The 27,011-nt window shown below is 41.4% G+C and overlaps 1 protein-coding gene across 1 annotated transcript; it reads right to left on the bottom strand.

The window, feature by feature from the left end:
- Positions 1–16,988: 16,988 nt before the first annotated feature.
- Positions 16,989–19,799, bottom strand: LOC121555844 (NLR family CARD domain-containing protein 3-like). The gene is made up of 4 exons (XM_045218350.1): positions 19,612–19,799; positions 17,646–19,446; positions 17,220–17,311; positions 16,989–17,002 (listed from the first exon to the last, which is right to left on the bottom strand). Coding segments are annotated over exons 1-4 (1,908 nt in total). The 5' UTR covers positions 19,613–19,799.
- Between the last annotated feature and the right edge of the window lie 7,212 nt (positions 19,800–27,011).

Below are 27,011 nucleotides of genomic sequence, written 5' to 3'. Positions count from 1 at the left end.
CCCAAAAGCTCCCAACCTACAACCTATATACTTATTATGGACACAGTATGCTTACGTTATTAGTTATCTTGTTATTATTTGTTGTTAGTTGTTATTAGTCCCATCCTTCAACTCCATTCAATACCTCCCATCTATCTCTTAACACCATCCATATAGGATTTCTATTTGCCATATATTTTTCTACTGTACTGTGATGTTTTACAAAAGTTCTGAACCTTTCTATTAATTAATATTATTACTATATTGTATTTTATGTAAAATATCAGTATTTTTAAGTAAAAAATGTATAATGTAAAATTATGTAAATTCTACAGGTTACCCTACATTTATGCAGGAGGTACCCAAAGTAATTGATGTGGATCAAGAAGCAACACCACAAACAGAAGTGATTGTTATAGAGGATAACGAGTTAGAGGAACAACAGACAGAAGCTGTATCTTTACTCAGTCACTCGCCATCAAGATATTTTAGACGTGAGTCAACATTTAAATTAGTAATAATCTTTATATAATAAGCAATAAACAAAAGGTGTACTATGTTTTAAAAACCTAATCTTGTGTTTACAGCTGACACTCCATGTAGAAGCGTGTACAGCGTTCAACCCAGGCATTATGGACTCCTCCGTTGAATGACTGCTTGAACGATTGTGAAAACGACGTTCTCCTCTCTTTCTGTACAGCAGGCTTTGACATAGACGAAACTCCAACCAACCCAAGAACAGAGGGATTGTCATACCTAGACACGCCTCCAAACCCCCCCGAGGCGTTCAGTATATAATAGAGCACCGACACTATTTCAAAGTCCAGCACGGCTCCACAGACACATAGTTCAAGTTGACAGAATGGCTTCACCTTTGACTGAGGAGAACGATTGGTCTGAAAAGGACTGGATTGAAGAACATGCTCTTTATGGATATGGCCTGTTTTATTATAGATATGACTAATAATAAGTTATAAGACCTCTATGATTCATTTCATTTGTCAGTTCTTCCAGCTAATGTGAGATGTTTAGATGACATAACATTTGAGGACACATACTGTAATTTAGCTGGCCATCTTTTCCCCTCCCTTTCTGGCTGTCCTCCCCCTTCCCTTCTAAGTTCAAGGTGGTTTATTTGTCATATACATGGAGTTAACAGTGCAATGAAATGCTGACTAGCAGGTTAACCTCTTGACAACAACAATAGAACAAGTCAGTAGCTAAGTTAATATAAAGAGTAATACAATAGTAATAAACCCTGCATTCATAACTATCCTTAACATACCTGGGGTGTTTCTGGGATAGAGGGTTGATATAAAAGTCAATATAATCAGCAACACAGTAAGATTCTGAGACACAATCACTTACTATTGGTCAGCCGTAGGGAACCGCCAACGTCTCAGGAGATATGTATTTCAGGCAGTAAGTAAAACTGCCTAGGCCTGCCTAGTGATGATGCTGCCGAGCTCCAGTTAGCTCCGTGTGCAGAGCCTACCCACCCTTCCACAAGCACCGCCAGGATAATGGCTCCACAGCCCCCTCCACCTCCGACTGTTCCTGACTATCTTGGAACAGAGGTGCCAGCCCAGATTAGCCTAGAATCCTACCGTAGTCGCAGGTTTTCTGTCCAAAAACCTTCATTTAATAGCAACTGGTTCATAAGAAGAGAGTGTCTGGAATACTCGCTTACTGAAGATGCTGCATTGCTGAAAGTTCTGCGTGGGGTCCATCTATTGGGAGATGGCTAACTAGTCTGTATTTTCCACTGATTCATATGGATGCAAGTCCATACAGTGGCTGTAAAAGTGGGTAAAAACAGAAAAGCATATAACTTTAGCTATGTGGGTGTGTTTCAGCAGGGTGAGGTCAGAGAGATGCTTCCAAGTCAGTATTTTTCTGAAATCATAAAATCCTTTACACAATCTGATAGGATGAATGTTCAACCCCATTAAAATGACCATAAAGTCTATATAGTTCCTTTAAGTTAAGACATCACAGATCTGTTCATGGCAAAGCAGTTCAATTAATGATATTAATTGATTCTTAAAGAATATAACTTATAAATCATGAGCCTCATCTTGAGGAGTCACCTGTGACAGTATTCATAAAGAGTAGGAGTACTGATCTGGGATCAGTTTAGCCTTTTAGATCATAATGAAACAGATTAAATGGACAGGGGGGTCCTGATCCTAGATCAGCACTCCTCCTCTGGGAAACTGCATGTATGAAACCGAACACATAGTTGTAGTCTATTTACAGCAGGTGTTTACTGCCATCTAGTGGAAGATACCAATAAAACACTTTATTATCAGGGTGGGGAGAACGCTGAGCTGAACGTAAAGACGCAGGGAAAGGAACATCTCTTTATCAAATCCTCCTTCAGAGTCACATGCAGGTAAAACATTGTGATTTCTATATAGTGCTGTATCTGAAAGAGCATATTCTGCAGTTTCTATGACACTTACCTTTATCAAATAACTCTCCACATTCAAGAGGTGCAGCTCTATTTCCAAATGTCACTTTTCTCAACAATATCTGTGCTGTCAATGTATTTAGCACATGACCACTCCAGCAGCAGCATTGCTCTGGCAACTAAGCAGAAACTAGTAACATCATCCAGTTAAAATATGCTGTTCTGTCGTCAATGGATGAATAGCCAATAGAAACCAGATAGAAACTGATAATGATGCATGTGACTTCAGTTTTGGTTAGCCGCAGATGTCGAAACGAACTTGCTCAATGTATTTCCATATCTGGGGAAAGATGAAACCAGGCCAGCGGGTGAGTGACTGTTTGACTGTGGTTTTGAGACACGTGGAGCCTTACATGGGCAAAGGCAGAAATGGGACCATAGACAGCTTCTTCACATCAATTTCCCTGTCAGACAAGTTGATTGCAAAGAAGACTATCCTGCTCAGAACAGTGAACACACAAAGGCAGAAGCTGCTGGTAAAGCAACACTCACGGTGTGATGGAGAGTGGTAAAGCAACACTCACGGTGTGATGGAGAGTGGTAAAGCAACACTCACGGTGTGATGGAGAGTGGTAAAGCAACACTCACGGTGTGATGGAGAGTGGTAAAGCAACACTCACGGTGTGATGGAGAGTGGAAAAGCAACACTCACGGTGTGATGGAGAGTGGTAAAGCAACACTCACGGTGTACAGATGTTAAATAAATAAGTGTTAGCTTCCTCAGCACCATGCACCCCACTGTTGCCACCGGCAGTGACCAGAAGAAGAAACCGGAGACAGTGACAGACTACAATCACACAAAGGTATATACAGTATCTCTACCATATACAGATAGCCTTCCCATCTGCCAAACACCAAATAGGATCCCCTTTTATTATATTACATTCATATTATTACTATTAGTATTATCATTCTATATAATTATAACCTTTTCTATTCTATTTTATTTTATGTTAAAGCTTGGTGTGGATGCTAGACCAGATGTCCAGACTGTACTCTGTAAAAGGGGGTACTCTCCTCTGGCCTTTTGACTGTACTCTGTAAAAGGGGGTACTCTCCTCTGGCCTGTTGACTGTACTCTGTAAAAGGGGGGACTCTCCTCTGGTCTGTTGACTGTACTCTGTAAAAGGGGGTACTCTCCTCTGGCCTGTTGACTGTACTCTGTAAAAAGGGGTACTCTCCTCTGGCCTGTTGACTGTACTCTGTAAAAGGGGGTACTCTCCTCTGGCCTGTTGACTGTACTCTGTAAAAGGGGGTACTCTCCTCTGGCCTTTTGACTGTACTCTGTAAAAGGGGGTACTCTCCTCTGGTCTGTTGACTGTACTCTGTAAAAGGGGGTACTCTCCTCTGGCCTGTTGACTGTACTCTGTAAAAGGGGTACTCTCCTCTGGCCTGTTGACTGTACTCTGTAAAAGGGGGTACTCTCCTCTGGCCTGTTGACTGTACTCTGTAAAAGGGGTACTCTCCTCTGGCCTGTTGACTGTACTCTGTAAAAGGGGGTACTCTCCTCTGGCCTGTTGACTGTACTCTGTAAAAGGGGGTACTCTCCTCTGGCCTGTTGACTGTACTCTGTAAAAGGGGGTACTCTCCTCTGGCCTGTTGACTGTACTCTGTAAAAGGGGGTACTCTCCTCTGGCCTGTTGACTGTACTCTGTAAAAGGGGGTACTCTCCTCTGGCCTGTTGACTGTACTCTGTAAAAAGGGGGTACTCTCCTCTGGCCTGTTGACTGTACTCTGTAAAAGGGGGTACTCTCCTCTGGCCTGTTGACTGTACTCTGTAAAAGGGGGTACTCTCCTCTGGCCTGTTGACTGTACTCTGTAAAAGGGGGTACTCTCCTCTGGCCTGTTGACTGTACTCTGTAAAAGGGGGTACTCTCCTCTGGCCTATTGACTGTACTCTGTAAAAGGGTGTACTCTCCTCTGGCCTGTTGACTGTACTCTGTAAAAGGGGGTACTCTCCTCTGGCCTGTTGACTGTACTCTGTAAAAGGGGGTACTCTCCTCTGGCCTGTTGACTGTACTCTGTAAAAGGGGGTACTCTCCTCTGGCCTGTTGACTGTTCTCTGTAAAAGGGGGTACTCTCCTCTGGCCTGTTGACTGTACTCTGTAAAAGGGGGTACTCTCCTCTGGCCTGTTGACTGTACTCTGTAAAAGGGGGTACTCTCCTCTGGCCTGTTGACTGTCCTCTGTAAAAGGGGGTACTCTCCTCTGGCCTGTTGACTGTACTCTGTAAAAGGGGGTACTCTCCTCTGGCCTGTTGACTGTACTCTGTAAAAGGGGGTACTCTCCTCTGGCCTGTTGACTGTACTCTGTAAAAGGGGTACTCTCCTCTGGCCTGTTGACTGTACTCTGTAAAAGGGGGTACTCTCCTCTGGCCTGTTGACTGTACTCTGTAAAAGGGGGTACTCTCCTCTGGCCTGTTGACTGTACTCTGTAAAAGGGGGTACTCTCCTCTGGCCTGTTGACTGTACTCTGTAAAAGGGGTACTCTCCTCTGGCCTGTTGACTGTACTCTGTAAAAGGGGGTACTCTCCTCTGGCCTGTTGACTGTACTCTGTAAAAGGGGGTACTCTCCTCTGGCCTGTTGACTGTCCTCTGTAAAAGGGGGTACTCTCCTCTGGCCTGTTGACTGTACTCTGTAAAAAGGGGGTACTCTCCTCTGGCCTGTTGACTGTACTCTGTAAAAGGGGGTACTCTCCTCTGGCCTGTTGACTGTACTCTGTAAAAGGGGGTACTCTCCTCTGGCCTGTTGACTGTACTCTGTAAAAGGGGTACTCTCCTCTGGCCTGTTGACTGTACTCTGTAAAAGGGGGTACTCTCCTCTGGCCTGTTGACTGTACTCTGTAAAAGGGGGTACTCTCCTCTGGCCTGTTGACTGTACTCTGTAAAAGGGGTACTCTCCTCTGGCCTGTTGACTGTACTCTGTAAAAGGGGGTACTCTCCTCTGGCCTGTTGACTGTACTCTGTAAAAGGGGGTACTCTCCTCTGGCCTGTTGACTGTACTCTGTAAAAGGGGGTACTCTCCTCTGGCCTGTTGACTGTACTCTGTAAAAGGGGGTACTCTCCTCTGGCCTGTTGACTGTACTCTGTAAAAGGGGGTACTCTCCTCTGGCCTGTTGACTGTACTCTGTAAAAGGGGTACTCTCCTCTGGCCTGTTGACTTTACTCTGTAAAAGGGGGTACTCTCCTCTGGCCTGTTGACTGTACTCTGTAAAAGGGGGTACTCTCCGCTGGCCTGTTGAGGTGTTCTATAATGTGCTCGACATGGCTGCTATCAACACGTGTTGTACAAGCAATGCCTTGACAAGACAGTCAGCAGGAGACATTTCATCATGGATCTGGCATGTGAGCCTGGTGAGAACCACATGAACGCAGAGAAAGAAGCTACAGTCACCAAGCAGGCCGCCAAGACAGCAGGTCCTGCTCTCCCTCTTCCCCAAGAACCACAGCTCCCACTGGGGAAAAATACACAATGCCAAGACAGCAGGTCCTGCTCTCCCTCTTCCCCAAGCACCACAGCTCCCACTGGGGAAAAATACACAATGCCAAGACAGCAGGTCCTGCTCTCCCTCTTCCCCAAGCACCACAGCTCCCACTGGGGAAAAATACACAATGTCAAGACAGCAGGTCCTGCTCTCCCTCTTCCCCAAGCACCACAGCTCCCACTGGGGAAAAATACACAATGCCAAGACAGCAGGTCCTGCTCTCCCTCTTCCCCAAGAACCACAGCTCCCACTGGGGAAAAATACACAATGTCAAGACAGCAGGTCCAAGTCGGCAGGTGCACACCAAACAAGGCCCATGAAAACTGTGTGCAGGGAACCGATTTGATTTGTTTGTGGACCTGAAGCATAAAGAGAAGACGTGATTGGTTCATGTGTAAAGGCTCGGTACAGTGTCGATACAAGCAACACATTATTGTTTTTATATCTTGTCATGAATATTTTTCCACAAATATTTATTTATGCAATTCATCCTTTATAATTGTTCATGCACTGGTGCTTTTGTTTAGGAATACAGCAAATCATTTCACCTGAACACCTGGCTAGTTATATTATTATTATTATACTTTTTCCATTTGTACTTTGTCAAAATAAACTGTAAATCAACTTTATTAACTCTATTACTAATTGAATCTACAAATACAGTTGATTAAATGGTTTACACTGTAATGTTTTTATTGTAAGGGAAACAGAAATAGGCTATAGGGCGATTTTGTAGAATTAACTATTGTTGTTATTTTTTTATTGATATATTTCCACAAATATTTCTTCATGCAATTAATCCTTTACAATATATGATGCACTATTTATCAAGCGTTTATTTAACAAACCATGTTTGCACACCTTGCACCTTGCTGGTTGATATGCATCTGATGCATTTGCTAAAGTGGACGCCTGGTAACTTTCTCTAGCGGGTTCTTATATGCTGAAAGAACAGGCGGTTCTAGTGTTAAGGACTGGTAGATGGGTGTTGCTCATGCATTCACTCATGCTGACCGGCTCCAGTACTTTGTTCTTGACTAAAGCCTCCAAGTCAGCCTTGACTTCTGGTCTGACAGCATAATATATGGGCCGTGCTTTCAGAAACGTTGGTTTGCTGTCTGGCTTAATGCTAAGCTTCCCTGTAATGTCGTTCATACTACCCAGCTGTCCATTAAAGACTTCTCCATGTTTCTTTAAGATGGCAGGTAGATCTGTGTCTCCATGTGTCATTGTATGCCCTGATGGCCAGTCCAGTGTGATTTTCTCCAACTATGAACATCCCAGTAGTGATGCATAGTCTCCTTTCACAACATAGAGTGGCAGCTTTTCAGTTTGTCTGTTTACCTGAACTGTGACATCAGTGATGCCTCTCACAGCGACAGATTCACCTGTGTAAGTCTTTAACACGAGGTGCGCTGGTTGAAGTGGAAGGTGTTTCAGTGTATTTTTTCTGACACAAGAGATACAGCTGCCCCTGTGTCAATCTCCATATGCACCGGCTGTCCCTCTAGCAAGGGGGAGACATAGTAGCCGTGCGACCCGCCAGGAAAAAGTCAGGATTTTCAGTGTGACTTCCTGGTCTGATGAGTCACTCACCTCAGTGTTCTCTTACTCAACAGTGTGAACATGTCTATGTGTCTTTCGTTGGAATGCCTGTTTCTTGTTTCCCGTTTTTGTGATTTCTCTGTTCTCTTTTTGTTTCTGGAGACTTGTCCGATGTTGCCCTTTTTACCACATGCTGGAAAATCCATGTCCTTAAACCAGCATGTTGATACTTGATGTCCCACCTTGCCACAGTGGAAGCATGTGACTTGATTTCCCGGTCTCTGATTTTGAATTGAAACTCTGTGCACTTTTCCTTTTTTTATGATTAACTTTTTATTTATTTTCAAAGGAACACAGACAAGAACAAATAGCAGCAGGAATGGTTATACAGCTAGAGACACGATACTGTTAAAATATATATCAGTATATTATGGAAACTAGTTATAGCAGATAAATACAATTATAATAAACCACATATACAATCACCCACCTCAGCTGCATCATCCCACCCTCCAACCCCTCCTGGGACCACCCCAACCCACCCTCCAACCCCTCCTGGGACCACCCCAACCCACCCTCCAACCCCTCCTGGGACCACCCCAACCCACCCTCCAACCCCTCCTGGGACCACCCCAACCCACCCTCCAACCCCTCCTGGGACCACCCCAACACACCCTCCAACCCCCTCCTGGGACCACCCCAACACACCCTCCAACCCCTCCTGGGACCACCCCCAACCCACCCTCCAACCCCTCCTGGGACCACCCCCAACACACCCTCCAACCCCCTGGGACCACCCCAACCCACCCTCCAACCCCTCCTGGGACCACCCCAACACACCCTCCAACCCCTCCTGGTACCACCACAACCCACCCTCCAACCCCTCCTGGGACCACCCCAACCCACCCTCCAACCCCTCCTGGGACCACCCCAACCCACCCTCCAACCCCTCCTGGGACCACCCCAACCCACCCTCCAACCCCTCCTGGGACCACCCCAACCCACCCTCCAACCCCTCCTATGTACTGGTCACTCCCAGTACATATGATTAAAGGAGCCCAAGGCACCTTGATTACATAGATCACACAGAGGAGCGGTTGTGATTTCTATTAAATGATATTTTCTATGTGGAAGGTTTACCCTGTGTATGAGATTACAATGTATCAGCTAATGATTAGGATTGTTAGATGAACCCACTAAGTTCCTGATGAACTCAACGTATTTTTACTTAAGTACTTTAAACCACTGGTTAACTCTCTTTCTTAGCTAGCTCGACTATGCACTTGCCTCTGCTAGCAATACACTGTGCTAACATTAGCCTATTCTGTACCACAGAAAATAACAGTTTTAAACAGTTGTAAAAACCCACTTCTTCCAGACAGAATAGTTCCTGTAGATTCAGACTTACTCATCGCCAATCTTTTGTTATGTCTCGTGGGTTTCATAACCACGTCTGTATAACAATTCAATAATGATGAGACAGGAGACAGGAATCAGTTCAACCATTTATCTGGAACGTGATCATCTCAACACATACAAACCCCCATGATGCTCTGCAGCACAACCCCAATATACAACAAATACATACATAAGTAAATGGACACGAAACAAAACTCATAGAGGAATTTAAATGTTCAGTTGTAGAAAGTAGGGCCATGGGATAGGGTCAGAAAGGTCAGTATGTTTGATAACTGGTTACAGAGGTGACATAACAAGCATATGGAAATGTGTCCGGTGTGTGTGTCCTGTGTGTGTGTGTGTGTGTGTGTGTGTGTGTGTGTGTGTGTGTGTTTGAGTGTGTGTGTATGTGTCCAGTGTAGGTGCACGTGTGTGTCCACTGTTTGTGTGTGTGTCCATTGTGTGTGTGTGTCCAGTGTGTGTGTTCAGTGTGTGTGTGTTCAGTGTGTGTGTGTGTGTGTGTCCAGTGTGTTTGTGTTTGTGTGTGTGTGTCCAGTGTGTGTGTATTGAGTGTGTGTGTGTGTCCAGTGTATGTGTATGTGTGTGTGTCCAGTGTGAGTGTGTCCAGTGTGTGTTTATGTGTGTGTGTGTGTGTGTGTTTTGTGTGTGTCTAGTGTGTGTGTGTGTGTGTCCAGTGTGTTTGTGTCCAGTGTGTGTGTTCAGTGTGTGTGTCTAGTGTGTGTGTGTGTGTCCAGTGTGTGTCCAGTGTGTGTGTGTCCAGTGTGTGTGTTTGTCCAGTGTGTGTGTTAGTGTGTGTGTGTGTGTCCAGTGTGTGTGTGTGTGTTTGTGTGTGTTCAGTGTGTGTGTGTGTGTGTGTGTGTGTACAGTGTGTGTGTGTCCAGTGTGTGTGTGTGTGTGTGTGTGTGTGTCCAGTGTGTGTGTGTGTGTGTTTGTGTGTGTCCAGTGTGTGTGTGTGTCCAGTGTGTGTGTTCAGTGTGTGTGTGTGTGTACAGTGTGTGTGTGTCCAGTGTGTGTGTGTGTGTGTCCAGTGTGAATGTGTCCAGTGTGTGTGTCCAGTGCGTGTGTTTGTGTGTGCGTGTGTGTCCAGTGTGTGTGTGTGTGTCTAGTGTGTGTGTTAGTGTGAGTGTGTGTGTGTGTGTCCAGTGTGTGTGTGTGTTTGTGTGTTCAGTGTGTGTGTGTAGTGTGTGTGTGTCCAGTGTGTGTGTTTGTCCAGTGTGTGTGTGTGTCCAGTGTGTGTGTGTGTGTTTGTGTGTGTCTAGTGTGTGTGTGTGTCCAGTGTGTGTGTTCAGTGTGTGTGAGTGTGTACAGTGTGTGTGTCCAGTGTGTGTGTGTGTATGTCCAGTGTGAGTGTGTCCAGTGTGTGTGTTTGTCCAGTGTGTGTGTGTGTGTGTGTGTGTGTGTGTGTGTGTGTGTTTTGTGTGTTTCCAGTGTGTGTGTCCAGTGTGTGTGATTGTCCAGTTTGTGTGTGTGTCCAGTGTGTGTGTGTCCAGTGTGTGTGTGTCCAGTGTGTGTGTGTCCAGTGTGTGTGTGTATGTCCAGTGTGAGTGTGTCCAGTGTTTGTGTTTGTCCAGTGTGTGTGTGTGTGTGTGTGTGTGTGTGTGTGTTTTGTTTGTGTTGTGTCCAGTGTGTGTGTGTTTGTGTGTGTCCAGTGTGTGTGTTCAGTGTGTGTGTGTGTGTGTTTAATGTGTTTGTGTGTGTGTTTAGTGTGTGTGTGTGTGTGTACAGTGTGTGTGTGTGTGTGTGTCCAGTGTGTGTGTTTCTGTCCAGTGTGTGTGTCCAGTGTGTTTGTGTGTGTGTGTGTGTCCAGTGTGCGTCCCCAGTGTGTTTTATGTTTGACACAAGGACACTGTGGACACTGACACCAAACCCCAAAAGTTATCGACATCAACCCTACACCTACAGTGTCCAGTGTGTGTGTGTGTGTGTGTGTGTGTGTGTGTGTGTGTGTGTGTGTGTGTGTGTGTGTGTCCAGTGTTTGTTTGTCCGGTGTGTGTGTGTTCAGTGTGTTTGTTCAGTGTGTGTGTGTGTGTGTGTGTGTGTGTGTGTACAGTGTGTGTGTATCAAGTGTGTTTGTGTGTCCAGTGTGTGTCAGTGTGTGTGTCCAGTGTGTGCGTGTGTTCAGTATGTGTGTGTGTGTCCAGTGTGTGTGTGTGTCCAGTGTGTGTGTGTGAGTGTCCAGTGTGTGTGTGTGAGTGTCCAGTGTGTGTGTGTGTGTGTCTAGTGTGTGTGTGTGTGTACAGTGTCCAGTGTGTGTGTGTCCAGTGTGTTATGTTTGACACAGGGACACTGAGGAGTCAACATCATGAACCCTAAACCCTGGATAGAGGGGCTCAGTGAATGTGGAGTGGAATGTGTTCAGGTGGGTCAGTGTGTCAGAGGAGACTCTGTAGAAGGACAGAGTGCCGGCTGGCCAGTCCAGATACACTCCTACTCTGTGGGAGCTGGAGGAGGGGACGTCTATGGGAGTGTACTTATTATTGTGCCTGGCAGAGTAACGGTTGCCAGAGCAGATCAGACTCCAGGACTTGTCATTGTATCCAAGACAACAGTCATCACCCCCTCCTCTCCTGCTGATTCCTTTATATGCCACTCCTATATCAGCCCTTCTCCCACTCCACTCTACCTCCCAGTAACAGCGCCCAGTCAGACCCTCTCTACAGAGCACCTGTCCCCAGTCCTCAAATCTCTCTGGGTGATCAGGATACGGCTGCTTCTCTCTCCTCCATGTCACCTTTCTGTTCTCCTCAGACAGAGAGAGGTCTCTGTTTACTGTGTTTAGGTCCAGTGTGAGATCACAGACATCTGATGGATGAAACCAGACACAATATTAGAAATCATCATCATTCACATTAGAATGTTAATTCACTTTTCACTAATTCATTTAATGTAGATGTTTCTAGGTATCAAAAGGAGAAGTTAAGGTAACTTGAGACTTGTTGAATGATCATATGTTATACTGTATGGTAATATAAAACACACTTATTCCTGTTAATTACACACAAACACACATCCTGAACAAACACAAACACACACACACACACACACACACACACACATCCTGAACACACACAGGAACACGTCACACATACACACAGACACACACATTGTCAAAGCAACTCTTTGTAAACTTTGGTGTCCCTGATTTGTGCTTCTGTAGAACTACAGCTGATATTTAATATGACCAAGTAAATAATGATGGTGGTCTTTGACTTTGACTTCACTTGAATTAAGACTTATTCTTAGTCATTTTCTTCACAGCAGTCAACACTCACATTTTCTAAGTCCAGGTTTCATTGTGTTCTCTCCACCATGTTCCACACTGTAGCGGTAAGCAGAAGAACAGACAGTCATTGAGGGATACACCTGAACTCACACACACTCACACACACACACACACACACACACACACACACACACACACACACACACACACACACACACACACACACACACACAACACACACACACACACACACACACACACACACACACACACACACACACACACACACACACACACACACACACACACAGGACACAGACACAGACACACACACACACACTGACACACACACACACTTTATATAACTTAGTCCAAGTGGTGGTCAGAATGTTTGTCTTAACTAGCCTGATAACTCCAACATGTCTGATATGAACAGTGACATAAACCCTCTACATACTTGAGTTTCTCCAGTCTGCAGTGTGGATCCTCCAGTCCAGCAGAGAGCAGTCTGACTCCTGGGTGATTGTAGCTCAGGTCCAGCTCTCTCAGGTGTGAGGGGTTTGACTTCAGAGCTGAGACCAGAGAAGCACAGCCTTCCTCTGTGACTAGACAGCCTGACAGCCTGCAAAGAGTCATATCATATTTACATTTTACATTTACATTTTAGTCATTTAGCAGACGCTCTTATCCAGAGCGACTTACAGGAGCAATTAGGGTTAAGTGCCTTGCTCAAGGGCACATTAACGTCATTTAGCAGACGCTCTTAGCCAGAGCGACTCACAAATTGGTGCGTTCACCCTATAGCCATATTAAAACCACACTGCTATTATTTGGTGGTGAAAATAGTGGCAGTATATTTTTTCAACATATTCAGATATATCAGTGTCCTGAAACCTGCCATATCTATTCATAAATGGATGTTTCATTATTAGAAATGACAAATTATAAAAAGTATTGCTTGTAGGGAGAAAAATGCATATTACAAATATTTGAGTAGACTGACCAGAGCAGTTTAAAAAGCAGTATCAGTCAAAAGACAGACAGTGAGGTATCAGATTTAGATTGTATTGAGTATACAGTCCACACCATATCTAGTTTGACAGTGAAGCTAACATTTTAAATGTGGCTCTATACTCCAGCATTTTGGATTTCAGATCAAATGTTTCATATGAGGTGACAGTATATAATGTCACCTTTTATTTGAGGGTATTTTAATACATATCTGTTTCACCGTTTAGAAATGAAAGCACTTTATGTATCTAGTCCCCCTATTTGAAGAAGTCATAAGTATTCTGACCATTTCACTTATAGTGTATTAAAGTAGTAAAAAGTTGAGTATTTGGTCCCAAACTCGTTGGTTGCATTTGCAGTTTGTTTTGGTTGTGTTTTGGGTTATGTTTTGCCCGATAGTAACTGAATGGTGGATGATGACTGGAGTAATTTTCTGTCTAAGTGAGTAGATAACATGTTTCTAAACACTACTAAATTAATCCTAATGATGACATGATTAAGAAAAATCATGAATGAATCATGAATAATAATGAATGAGAAAGTTACAGAGGCTACAACAAAACATGCTAACCTCTCACCATTAACCTCAAATAAAAGGTGACATTCTGTACTGTTGCCTAATATGAAACGTTTTATCTCAAATCTAAATTGTTGGAGCATAGCGCCAAATTTAAAACTGTAAGCTTCACTGTCCAAACACATATGGTGTGGACTATGTGTGCCTGGTAAACACATGTGGATCTGGTGAACAGTTATCACTTGTTGACCAACTACAGGAATACTGACCTCAGAGTCTCCAGTTTACAGTGGGGATTCCCCAGTCCAGCAGAGAGCAGCTTCACTCCTGAATCCTTCAGGTCATTGTTACTCAGATCCAGCTCTCTCAGGTGTGAGGGGTTTGACTTCAGAGCTGAGACCAGAGAAGCACAGCCTTCCTCTGTGACTAGACAGCCTGACAGCCTGCAAAGAGTAAAATCATATTAAAACCACACTGCAATTCTTTGGTGGTGAAAATAGTGGCAGTATATTTTTTCATTCATACCAGTGTCCTGAAACCCGCCATTTATATATTATTATTAGAAAAAATCATAATATTGCTTGTAGAGAGAAAAATATAAAAGTACAAATATTTGAGTAGACTGACCAGAGCAGTTTAAAAAGCAGTATCAGTCAAAAGACAGACAGTGAGGTATCAGATTTAGATTGTATTGAGTATACAGTCCACACCATATCTAGTTTGACAGTGAAGCTAACATTTTAAATGTGGCTCTATACTCCAACATTTTGGATTTGAGATCAAATGTTTCATATGAGGTGACAGTATATAATGTCACCTTTAATTTGAGGGTATTTTAATACATATCTGTTTCACCATTTAGAAATGAAAGCACTTTATGTATCTAGTCCCCCTATTTGAAGAAGTCATAAGTATTCTGACCAATTCACTTACAGTGTATTAAAGTAGTAAAAAGTTGAGTATTTGGTCCCAAACTCGTTGGTTGCATTTGCAGTTTGTTTTGGTTGTGTTTTGGGTTATGTTTTGCCCGATAGTAACTGAATGGTGGATGATGACTGGAGTAATTTTCTGTCTAAGTGAGTAGATAACATGTTTCTAAACACTACTAAATTAATCCTAATGATGCCATGATTAAGAAAAATCATGAATGAATCATGAATAATAATGAATGAGAAAGTTACAGAGGCTACAACAAAACATGCTAACCTCTCACCATTACCAATAACAGATGGGGTATGATCCTTGTTCCTCTGTAACGTTCTCATTCATCATCATTCACGATTAATTCATGATTATTCATAATCATAGTAGCATCCACATGAATGTAGAAGTGTTCAGAAACATCTTCTATTCTTACTGACAATACAAGTGAAGTGACTCCAAAATGACAGGACATTATTCACCATTCAGTTTCTATTGGGAAAAACATCATCCAAAACACAACCAAGAAAAACTGCAAATGCATTCAACAAGTTTGTAGAATCACAAGCTTGATGTAATCACTGTGGGTAAGGAATATGGGACCAAATACTAAACTTATGACTACTTTAATACAATATAAGTGAATATGTCCAAATTATTATGACTTTTTCAAATGGGAGAACTAGACACATGAAGTGCTTTCATTTCTAAACAGTAACACAGATATGTATGAAAATACTCTCAAATAAAAGTTGACATTCTGTACTGTCGCCTAATATGAAACATTCTATCTCAAATCCAAAATGCTGGAGCATAGCACCAAATGTAAAACTGTAAGCTTCACTGTCCAAACACATATGGTGTGGACTATGTGTGCCTGGTAAACACATGTGGATCTGGTGAACAGTTATCACTTGTTGACCAACTACAGGAATACTGACCTCAGAGTCTCCAGTTTACAGTGGGGATTCCCCAGTCCAGCAGAGATCAGCTTCACTTCTGAATCCTTCAGGTCATTGTTACTCAGATCCAGCTCTCTCAGGTGTGAGGGGTTTGACCACAGAGCTGAGACCAGAGAAGCACAGCCTTCCTCTGTGACTAGACAGCCTGACAGCCTGCAAAGAGTCAAAGCATATTAAAACCACACTGCTATTCTTTGGTGGTGAAAATAGTGGCAGTATATTTTTTCAGATACATTTTCAGATATATCAGTGTCCTGAACCCTGCCATATATATTTATTAAACAATTAATGTATGATTATTGGAAATTACAAATGATCAAAGTATTGCTTGTAGAGAGAAAAACCTAAAGTACAAATATTTGAGTAGACTGACCAGAGCAGTTTAAAACGCAGTATCAGTCAAAAGACAGACAGTGAGGTGTCAGATTTAGATTGTATTGAGTATACATTCCACACCATATCTATTTTGACAAAGATAACATTTTAAATGTGGCTCTATACTCCAGCATTTTGGATTTCAGATCAAATGTTTCATATGAGGTGACAGTATATAATGTCACCTTTTATTTGAGAATATTTTAATACATATCTGTTTCACCGTTTAGAAATGAAAGCACTTTATGTATCTAGTCCCCCACTTTTGAAGAAGTCATAAGTATTTTGATAAATTCACTCATAGTGTTTTAAAGTAGTCAAAAGTTTAGTATTTGGTCCCAAACTCGTTGGTTGCATTTGCAGTTTGTTTTGGTTGTGTTTTGGGTTATGTTTTGTCCAATAGTAACTGAATGGTGGATGATGACTGGAGTAATTTTCTGTCTAAGTGAGTAGATAACATGTTTCTAAACACTACTAAATTAATCCTAATGATGCCATGATTAAGAAAAATCATGAATGAATCATGAATAATAATGAATGAGAAAGTTACAGAGGCTACAACAAAACATGATAACCTCTCACCATTACCAATAACAGAGGGGGTATGATCCTTGTTCCTCTGTAACTTTCTCATTCATCATAATTCACGATTCATTCATGATTATTCATAATCATGGTAGCATCCACATGAATGTAGAAGTGTTCAGAAACATCTTCTATTCTTACTGACAATGCAAGTGAAGTGACTCCAAAATGACAGGACATTATTTACCATTCAGTTTCTATTGGGAAAAACATAATCCAAAACACAACCAAAACAAACTGCAAATGTATTCAACAAGTTTGTAGAATCACAGGCTTGATGTAATCACTGCAGGTAAGGAATATGGGACCAAATACTAAACTTATGACTACTTTAATACAATATAAGTGAATATGTCCAAATTATTACGACTTTTTCAAATGGGAGCACTAGACACATAAAGTGCTTTCGTATCTAAACAGTAAAACAGATATGTATGAAAAACCTCAAATAAAAGGTGACATTCTGTACTGTTGCCTAATATGAAACATTCTACCTCAAATCCAAGATGCTGGAGCATAGCACCAAATGTAAAACTGTAAGCTTCACTGTCCAAACACATATGGTGTGGACTATGTGTGCCTGGTAAACACATGTGGATCTGGTGAACAGTTATCACTTGTTGACCAACTACAGGAATACTGACCTCAGAGTCTCCAGTTTACAGTGGGGATTCCCCAGTCCAGCAGAGAGCAGCTTCACTCCTGAATCCTTCAGGTCATTGTTACTCAGATCCAGCTCTCTCAGGTGTGATGGGTTTGAACTGAGCACTGAGGCCAACACTTCACAGGATGTGTCTGTGAGTTTACAGCCAGTGAGTCTGTCAACAGAGTAAATACCATGAGGGACAGGTCGTATTAAAATGTTACATTTAGCTTTTCCTGCTTACACTGTTACCCCTGCACTAATAATGTGAACACTGTGTGTAGATGTCTCAATGCTACAACTTTTCAGACCCGTTTGTATTACAGTTTGTTTAAGACTTTTCAGCTGATAGAAAGTTTAGTCAGCCAATGAAAATATTGTTGTTCTTACATACAGTAAAGTTTGGTCTGAGGGATAGTCACATGAGTACTTACAGAGCCAGTCAGCCAATAGAAATGCTGCTGTAACTAGAATGTATTTTGGTGTGGGATATTTCCATGAATACTTACAGAGCTTTCCTGCAGCCTCTCACAGCTGGGAGCAGTCTCCTACGACCCTCCTCTGATGTCTTGTATACCTTCAGGTCAAACACATCCAGAAACTCCTCTGATATCTGTAGCATGTAGGCCAGTGCTGAACACTGAGAAAGTGTGAGGTTTTTGGATCTCTTCTCTGACCTCAAGTATGCTTGGATTTCCTCTTGTACTGAATGGTCTTTCATCTCTATCAGACAGTGGAAGAGATTGATGCACCTCTCAGGGGAGATGTTCTTCCTCTGCATCACCTTAAGGGATCGGATTGTTTTCTGGACGCTGTCTGGACTGCTTTCTGTCTGTGTCACCAGACCTCGTAGGAGTTTCTGATTGGACTCCAGTGACATGCCATGAAGGAAGCGGACAAAGAGGTCCAGGTGTCCGTTCTTGCTCTCCAAGGCTTTACCCACGGTACTCTTCAGCAGCTCATGCAAGGTTAGCTCTTCAGATGCAGCTCTAGACTTTCTCTTGAGGAAGGGCTTCAGTGCATCCATGTTCTTGGTTGTGTAACAATGGTACATGTAGACAGCTGAGAGAAACTCCTGAATGCTCAGATGAACAAAGCAGTACACCACTCTCTGAAATAACACAGACTCTTCTTTAAAGATTTGTGTGCACACTCCTGAGTACACTGAGGCTTCTTTGACATCAATGCCACACTCTTTCAGGTCTTCTTCATAGAACATGAGATTACCCTTCTCCAGATTTTCAAATGCCAGCTTCCCCAGCTTCAGAAGAATTTCCTTATCTGACTCCATGAGCTCCTGTTGATCCATCTCATCTCTTCCAAGATATTTCTGGTTCTTCAGGCTGGTCTGAATGAGCAGGAAGTGTATTGACATCTCAGTCAGAGTCGTGGGCATCTCTCTCCTCTTGTCTGTACTCAACATGTGTTCAAGGACTACTGCAGAAATCCAACAGAACACTGGCATGTGGCACATGATGTGGAGGCTCCTTGATGTCTTTATGTGTGAGATGATTCTGCTGGCCAGGACCTGATCACTGAATCTCTTCCTGAAGTACTCCTCCTTCTGTGGGTCATTGAACCCTCGTACCTCTGTCACCTGGTCAACACACTTAGGGTGGATCTGATTGGTTGCTGCAGGTCGGGAGGTTATCCATAGGAGAGCAGAGGGAAGCAGATTCCCCATGATGAGGTTTGTCAGCAGAACATCGACAGACGATGTCTGGGTGACATCAGACACCTTTTCATTGTGCTGGAAATCCAATGGAAGCCTGCTTTCATCCAAACCATCAAAGATGAACATAGCTTTACAGGCTGTGAGTTTCTTTGCATTGCCTATGTCTAGTTCTGTGTGGAAGCCATTTAAAAGTCTGAGAAGACTGTACTGGAGATCTTTAATCAAGTTCAGCTCCCGGAAAGGAAGCACAAATATGATATCCACATCTTGGTTCGCCTTCTCTTCAGCCCAGTCTAGGATGAACTTCTGCACAGAGACTGTTTTTCCGATGCCAGCGATGCCCTTCGTCAGCACAGTTTTGATGTTTCTCTCTTGGCCTGGTAAGGGTTTAAATATGTCATTGCAGTGGATTGCTGTGTCATGTGAGGTTGGCGTCCTGGATGCTGTCTCTAGCTGCCACACCTCATGTTCATTGTTAACCCCTTCACTCTCTCCCTCTGTGATGTAGAGCTCTGTGTAAATCCTGTTGAGGGGAGTTTGGTTCCCTGCTTTTTCCATGCCTTCTATCACACATTCATACCTCCTTTTCAGACTGTCTTTATGGTTTACTATAGCTCTCTGCAGGCTGTCATCCACTACAAGGGAAGAGGGAAAATGATGTGTATCAGAAACATTCATTGACAGGATGAAAAGTGGGCCTTCCACAACTACAGTAACTTCTATTATCTCATAATATTGTAGTTACCTACTGTAAATCATATTAAGGTATTGACTTGGCCCACGTGTGCAAGTGGTCTTACTGTTTTCAGAGCCTCTTGTTTTATTGGGTTGACTCAGCTGCTGTAGTACAGGCCGTGTTCTGGATCTCTTTCTACACTGAGGACAGTCATAGTCTCCTGAAGGAGCAGGTTTCTCCCAGTATCTGGTGATGCACTGTCTGCAGAACCTGTGTCCACAGGTGATAGAGACTGGATCCCTCAGCACCTGCTGACACACTGCACACCTGGACTGATCCTCTGGCAGAGTAGACCTTCCACTACAGAGATAAAGGAGAGAGAGAGATTATAGATGTTAATACTGATCCTTTAACAGAGTAGACCTTCCACTACAGAGATAAAGGAGAGAGAGATTGTAGATGTTAATACTGATCCTCTAACAGAGTAGACCTTCCACTACAGAGATAAAGGAGAGAGAGATTGTAGATGTTAATACTGATCCTCTAACAGAGTAGACCTTCCACTACAGAGATAAAGGAGAGAGAGATTGTAGATGTTAATACTGTTCATAGACAGACAGCTGGGAACAGAATACTCTGCTCTCTGAGTGGTAGTAGCCTCTGGAATGAATAACATGTCCACAGTGGTATTACTAAACTATATGAACTCAGAAGGTTGTAGAAACATGTCCACAGTGGTATTACTAAACTATATGAACTCAGGTAGTAGAAACATGTCCACAGTGGTATTACTAAACTATATGAACTCAGAAGGTTGTAGAAACATGTCCACAGTGGTATTACTAAACTATATGAACTCAGGTTGTAGAAACATGTCCACAGTGGTATTACTAAACTATATGAACTCAGAAGGTTGTAGAAACATGTCCACAGTGGTATTACTAAACTATATGAACTCAGAAGGTTGTAGAAACATGTCCACAGTGGTATTACTAAACTATATGAACTCAGGTAGTAGAAACATGTCCACAGTGGTATTACTAAACGATATGAACTCAGGTTGTAGAAACATGTCCACAGTGGTATTACTAAACTATATGAACTCAGAAGGTTGTAGAAACATGTCCACAGTGGTATTACTAAACTATATGAACTCAGAAGGTTGTAGAAACATGTCCACAGTGGTATTACTAAACTATATGAACTCAGAAGGTTGTAGAAACATGTCCACAGTGGTATTACTAAACAATATGAACTCAGAAGGTTGTAGAAACATGTCCACAGTGGTATTACTAAACAATATGAACTCAGATTGTAGAAACATGTCCACAGTGGTATTACTAAACTATAGTAACTCTGAATGTTGTAGAAACATGTCCACAGTGGTATTACTAAACAATATGAACTCAGATTGTAGAAACATGTCCACAGTGGTATTACTAAACTATATGAACTCAGAAGGTTGTAGAAACATGTCCACAGTGGTATTACTAAACTATATGAACTCAGGTAGTAGAAACATGTCCACAGTGGTATTACTAAACTATATGAACTCAGAAGGTTGTAGAAACATGTCCACAGTGGTATTACTAAACTATATGAACTCAGGTTGTAGAAACATGTCCACAGTGGTATTACTAAACTATATGAACTCAGAAGGTTGTAGAAACATGTCCACAGTGGTATTACTAAACTATATGAACTCAGGTAGTAGAAACATGTCCACAGTGGTATTACTAAACGATATGAACTCAGGTTGTAGAAACATGTCCACAGTGGTATTACTAAACTATATGAACTCAGAAGGTTGTAGAAACATGTCCACAGTGGTATTACTAAACTATATGAACTCAGAAGGTTGTAGAAACATGTCCACAGTGGTATTACTAAACTATATGAACTCAGAAGGTTGTAGAAACATGTCCACAGTGGTATTACTAAACAATATGAACTCAGAAGGTTGTAGAAACATGTCCACAGTGGTATTACTAAACAATATGAACTCAGATTGTAGAAACATGTCCACAGTGGTATTACTAAACTATAGTAACTCTGAATGTTGTAGAAACATGTCCACAGTGGTATTACTAAACAATATGAACTCAGATTGTAGAAACATGTCCACAGTGGTATTACTAAACAATATGAACTCTGAATGTTGTAGAAACATGTCCACAGTGGTATTACTAAACTATATGAACACTGAATGTTGTAGAAACATGTCCACAGTGGTATTACTAAACTATATGAACTCAGAAGGTTGTAGAAACATGTCCACAGTGGTATTATTAAACTATATGAACTCAGGTTGTAGAAACATGTCCACAGTGGTATTACTAAACTATATGAACTCAGAAGGTTGTAGAAACATGTCCACAGTGGTATTACTAAACTATATGAACTCAGAAGGTTGTAGAAACATGTCCACAGTGGTATTACTAAACAATATGAACTCAGAAGGTTGTAGAAACATGTCCACAGTGGTATTACTAAACAATATGAACTCAGAAGGTTGTAGAAACATGTCCACAGTGGTATTACTGAACTATATGAACTCAGAAGGTTGTAGAAACATGTCCACAGTGGTATTACTAAACTATATGAACTCTGAATGTTGTAGAAACATGTCCACAGTGGTATTACTAAACTATATGAACCCTGAATGTTGTAGAAACATGTCCACAGTGGTATTACTAAACTATATGAACTCAGAAGGTTGTAGAAACATGTCCACAGTGGTATTACTAAACTATATGAACTCAGAAGGTTGTAGAAACATGTCCACAGTGGTATTACTAAACTATATGAACTCAGAAGGTTGTAGAAACATGTCCACAGTGGTATTACTAAACTATATGAACTCAGAAGGTTGTAGAAACATGTCCACAGTGGTATTACTAAACTATATGAACTCAGAAGGTTGTAGAAACATGTCCACAGTGGTATTACTAAACTATATGAACTCAGAAGGTTGTAGAAACATGTCCACAGTGGTATTACTAAACTATATGAACTCAGAAGGTTGTAGAAACATGTCCACAGTGGTATTACTGAACTATATGAACTCAGAAGGTTGTAGAAACATGTCCACAGTGGTATTACTAAACTATATGAACTCAGAAGGTTGTAGAAACATGTCCAGAGTGGTATTACTAAACTATATGAACTCAGATTGTAGAAACATGTCCACAGTGGTATTACTAAACAATATGAACTCAGAAGGTTGTAGAAACATGTCCACAGTGGTATTACTAAACTATATGAACTCAGAAGGTTGTAGAAACATGTCCACAGTGGTATTACTAAACAATATGAACTCAGAAGGTTGTAGAAACATGTCCACAGTGGTATTACTAAACTATATGAACTCAGAAGGTTGTAGAAACATGTCCACAGTGGTATTACTAAACTATATGAACTCAGAAGGTTGTAGAAACATGTCCACAGTGGTATTACTAAACTATATGAACTCAGATTGTAGAAATCTTCAAAAGTATAGAATGTACACACTAAGAAAAGAGGGTTCCGCAAGGGTTCTTTGGGAAGGGTGATGGTTCTATGTGGAACCATAATGACTCAAAGAACCCTTCAACCCATTCAATGGTTCTTTGCAGTTCACAAAAAGGGTTATTTGTGTTTTAGTGATAATTAAAATGTAGGGGCAGTGGCTCATTAGAATATTTTGCGGAGTGGTTTGTTCAAAGCTCTTTTTGTGTAACAGTGAGTGAGTGCCATTGACGTTTATCTAATGTGTTGTGTTATGCAATGACTGTTAATACACACAGTTATGTAGGACTATGGCCAGTGGCGGTGTCTTGTGAACGACTCACGTATGGCCTTGTGTCAATTGAGAACGGTTGACTAAGTCAGTGGTTCTCAATTCTCTCCTCAGTGATCTAGTGATGTTATGTTTCATACTGAAGCTCCAAGGCATGCGTTGAAATCGCTAAGCAGCTAACTTCGAATCAGTGTGCCGTTAAGTGTATCACTTTATCAAAAGTACGTCATCAATGATGTCCGAAGCTTCGTTTGATCACATGCTTTTTTAAACCATGTGTTGCAAAATGCGAGATCCCACTGATTTCACCGTGGTTCCGATGCTTTCTTCGATTAAGCTGCTTTCAAACACCGACTGCTACTGGATACCATACTTATACATTTAGTTAGGATTTTGTACAAATAATTTCACCTGACTGGTATCTTAGCTGGTAGAGTAGGGAACTATGGAACATTCTGGGACGTGGGAGTATGAGTTCGAATCCCGTTGAAGAGACACTATTTTGAAAATAGTTTTGTGAAACCACACTTTCTGCACTGTTGTTCAAATAATTTGTTTTATTTAGTATAGTATAAGCTTCTCTCTTAAACATCCTCAATAATGCCATAGATTCCATTTTTGAAAAATAGTCCACTTGAAGGCAGAAAACGCAGCATGATGTAAAGATGTGATCTGACTGGAGGCTATTAAAGCCAACGACTTACCGCTAAAGCGTTTTGATCAAATCAGTGGAGAAAAAATACCTCTATCTGATAATCACACATTTTTATTTATTTCTGACCAGCAGATGTCACTAAAGTGCATTGTGAATGAATAAAGAAGCTCAGAGCAATTAACCTAATTGACACAATTGGCTGGAAAGCCTCATTGCTTCAGGAAGCTTTGTTTCCCCGTCACTACAGTGACCCACAGCAGTTTGAGAGCTAGCACATCTGATTCAACTGGTCACGGCAGGTAGCCTAGCGTTAAGAGCATTGGGCCAGTAACTGAAAGGCAGGTAGCCTAGCATTAAGAGCATTGGGCCAGTAACTGAAAGGTCGCTGGTTCAAATCCCTGAGCTGACTAGGTGAAAAATCTGCTAATGTGCCCTTGAGCAAGGCACTTAACCCTACTTGTGCTTCTATGTTGCTCTGGATAAAAGCATATGTTAAATGACTGAGCTGTTAAATATAACACCTATAGAATTTTAACAATATAGTATGTTACCCCAGAATACAAATAAACTGTTCATCAAAACGGATCATTGTATCATTGATTCTACTCTTCAATAGTAATATCATCAATTCTGACCAGTAACTTACCTGGGGTCAAAGATCCCTGATTTATCACTAAAATGTATAGGATGATGCATAGAGAAGTCACTCTTCATGGACAGATGACTGGGTACTGGAGAGACTAATCTCAGAGTTTGGTTGGAGATTCTGAAAAACATAATAAATCACCATGAAATTACATTTTAAAATATATCAAAATTATATTTCAATAGATAAAATACATTACATGAAGCATTAAAATATATACCATTACATAAAGCAACAAAAATACACTGAGTGTACAAAACATTAAGAACACCCTCCTAATATTGAGCCTACTGATTCACTTCCTCATCTCAGTTCCACTTTAATCATTAAGAGTCTATTCATGCACATACTTTACAATATGCCCATATATAGTTATAATCTGGTCTAGGAACATCTACCCAAAATATTACACCTTCTTTATTACTTTACCAAACATACACTACATGATCAAAAGTATGTGGACACCTGCTGGTTCAACATCTCATTACACCTGCTGGCCAACATCTCATTACACCTGCTGGTCCAACATCTCATTACACCTGCTGGTCCAACAAAAAATGTTCATGAATTACAATGCATATAATAATTTACATTTCCTATTGCTGCAGGATTATTTTTTTTATACATTAGTAATATTAATTTATTTATATTTAATATGTAAAACAAACATTCAAAATCTTTGTCCCCATGTGCAGTTGCAAACCGTAGTCTGGCTTTTTTATGGCGGTTTTGGAGCAGTGGCTTCTTCCTTGCTGAGCGGCCTTTGAGGTTATGTCGATATAGGACTAGTTATTACTGTGAATATAGATACTTTTGTACCTGTTTCCTCCAGCATCTTCACAAGGTCCTTTGCTGTTGTTCTGGGATTTATTTGCACTTTTCGCACCAAAGTACGTTCATCTCTAGGAGACAGAACGCGTCTCCTTCCTGAGCGGTATGACGGCTGCGTGGTCCCATTGTGTTTATACTTGCGTACTATTGTTTGTACAGATGAACGTGGTACCTTTAGGTGTTTGGAAATTGCTCCCAAGGATGAACCAGACTTGTGGAGGTCTACAATTTTATGTCTGAGGTCTTGGCTGATTTCTTTTTATTTTCCCATGATGTCAAGCAAAGAGGCACTGAGTTTGAAGGTAGGCAATGAAATACATCCACAGGGACTCCTCCAATTGACTTAAATGATGTCCATTAGCCTATCAGAAGCTTCTAAAGCCAAGATATCATTTTCTGGAATTTTCCAAGCTGTTCAAAGGCACAGTCAACTTAGTGTATGTACACTTCTGACCCACTGGAATTGTGAAACAGTGAATTATAAGTTAAATAATCTGTCTGTAAACAATTGTTGGAAAAATTACTTGTATCATGCACAAAGTAGATGTCCTAACCGACTTGCCAAAACTATAGTTTGTTAACGAGAAATTTGTGGAGTGGTTGAAAAACGAGTTTAATGACTCCAACCTAAGTGTATGTAAACTTCCGACTTCAACTGTATGTAGGGGTAAAAGTGACTAGGCAATCAGGATATCGATTACATCTCCTCATCCAGGGAGTGCACACACACCACACACACAGGGAGGGAATGTTGTATTTGTTTAATATTGTTTTAGGACTATGAAAATTGAAAAAAGGATTAGCCTATGGATTATGAAAACAACAAAAATAAATGGTAAAATGGGAGAGGAGAAATGACTAGAGACAGTGTTGTTTAACTCACTGACCATGACCCATGAGTTCTTCTTACCTAAATTTTAGAGGTGGAGCCATAGACTGGTCACTCTTCATGGACACACAGCTGGGTACAGGGGAGGCTGGTCTCTCCTGCTTGATTGGACTTCAACACAACAGAGACAAACATTACAACTCTCATCTACTCTGAGCTCAGATGGGGAAACAAGAGTTTCATCCCAAAATGCTTTATATCAATTTTCAGAAATGTTCGTAAATTAGCTTTTACTGTTTACACAGAAATTATGAAAGAGATTGGTGTGATTTTTCAGTAGCTAATCATGGCATGGTTGTTCAATGACAGACATGTGATTTTTTAAAATCTATCACTTGATGGTTTCATTTCAGAGAGAAAAATATACATGTTTTTTTGCAAAATGCTATATATCTGCCTCACTCTCAGAGAAATAAGTAGTACTGCTAGGTTTTACACAGTAATAATATCTGCCTCACTCTCAGAGAAATAAGTAGTACTGCTAGGTTTTACACAGTAATAATATATACCTGCTTCACTCTCAGAGAAATAAGTAGTACTGCTAGGTTTTACACAGTAATAATATATCTGCCTCACTCTCAGAGAAATAAGTAGTACTGCTAGGTTTTACACAGTAATAATAATCAAAAAGAACGCTCGATTGAGGTGTTACTTTGGCAGATAATGACACCCATCTAAATACATCGTTTTTTATTTATTTTTTATAATTAACTAAATGTATGTTG

This window comes from Coregonus clupeaformis, unplaced genomic scaffold (genome assembly GCF_020615455.1).
Source record: "Coregonus clupeaformis isolate EN_2021a unplaced genomic scaffold, ASM2061545v1 scaf1519, whole genome shotgun sequence".
Lineage (NCBI taxonomy): Eukaryota > Metazoa > Chordata > Actinopteri > Salmoniformes > Salmonidae > Coregonus > Coregonus clupeaformis.
The sequence above is the reverse complement of the archived record's forward strand: the minus strand, read 5'-3'. Positions and strand labels throughout refer to the sequence as shown.

What these genes read in the sequence shown, in the direction of transcription:
- LOC121555844 (XM_045218350.1), bottom strand. An exon ending in AGAGGCTGCAGGAAAGCTCT is followed by an intron (nt 17,312 to 17,645) that starts GTAAGTATTCAT and finishes CTCTGTTGACAG; the next exon opens with ACTCACTGGCTGTAAACTCA.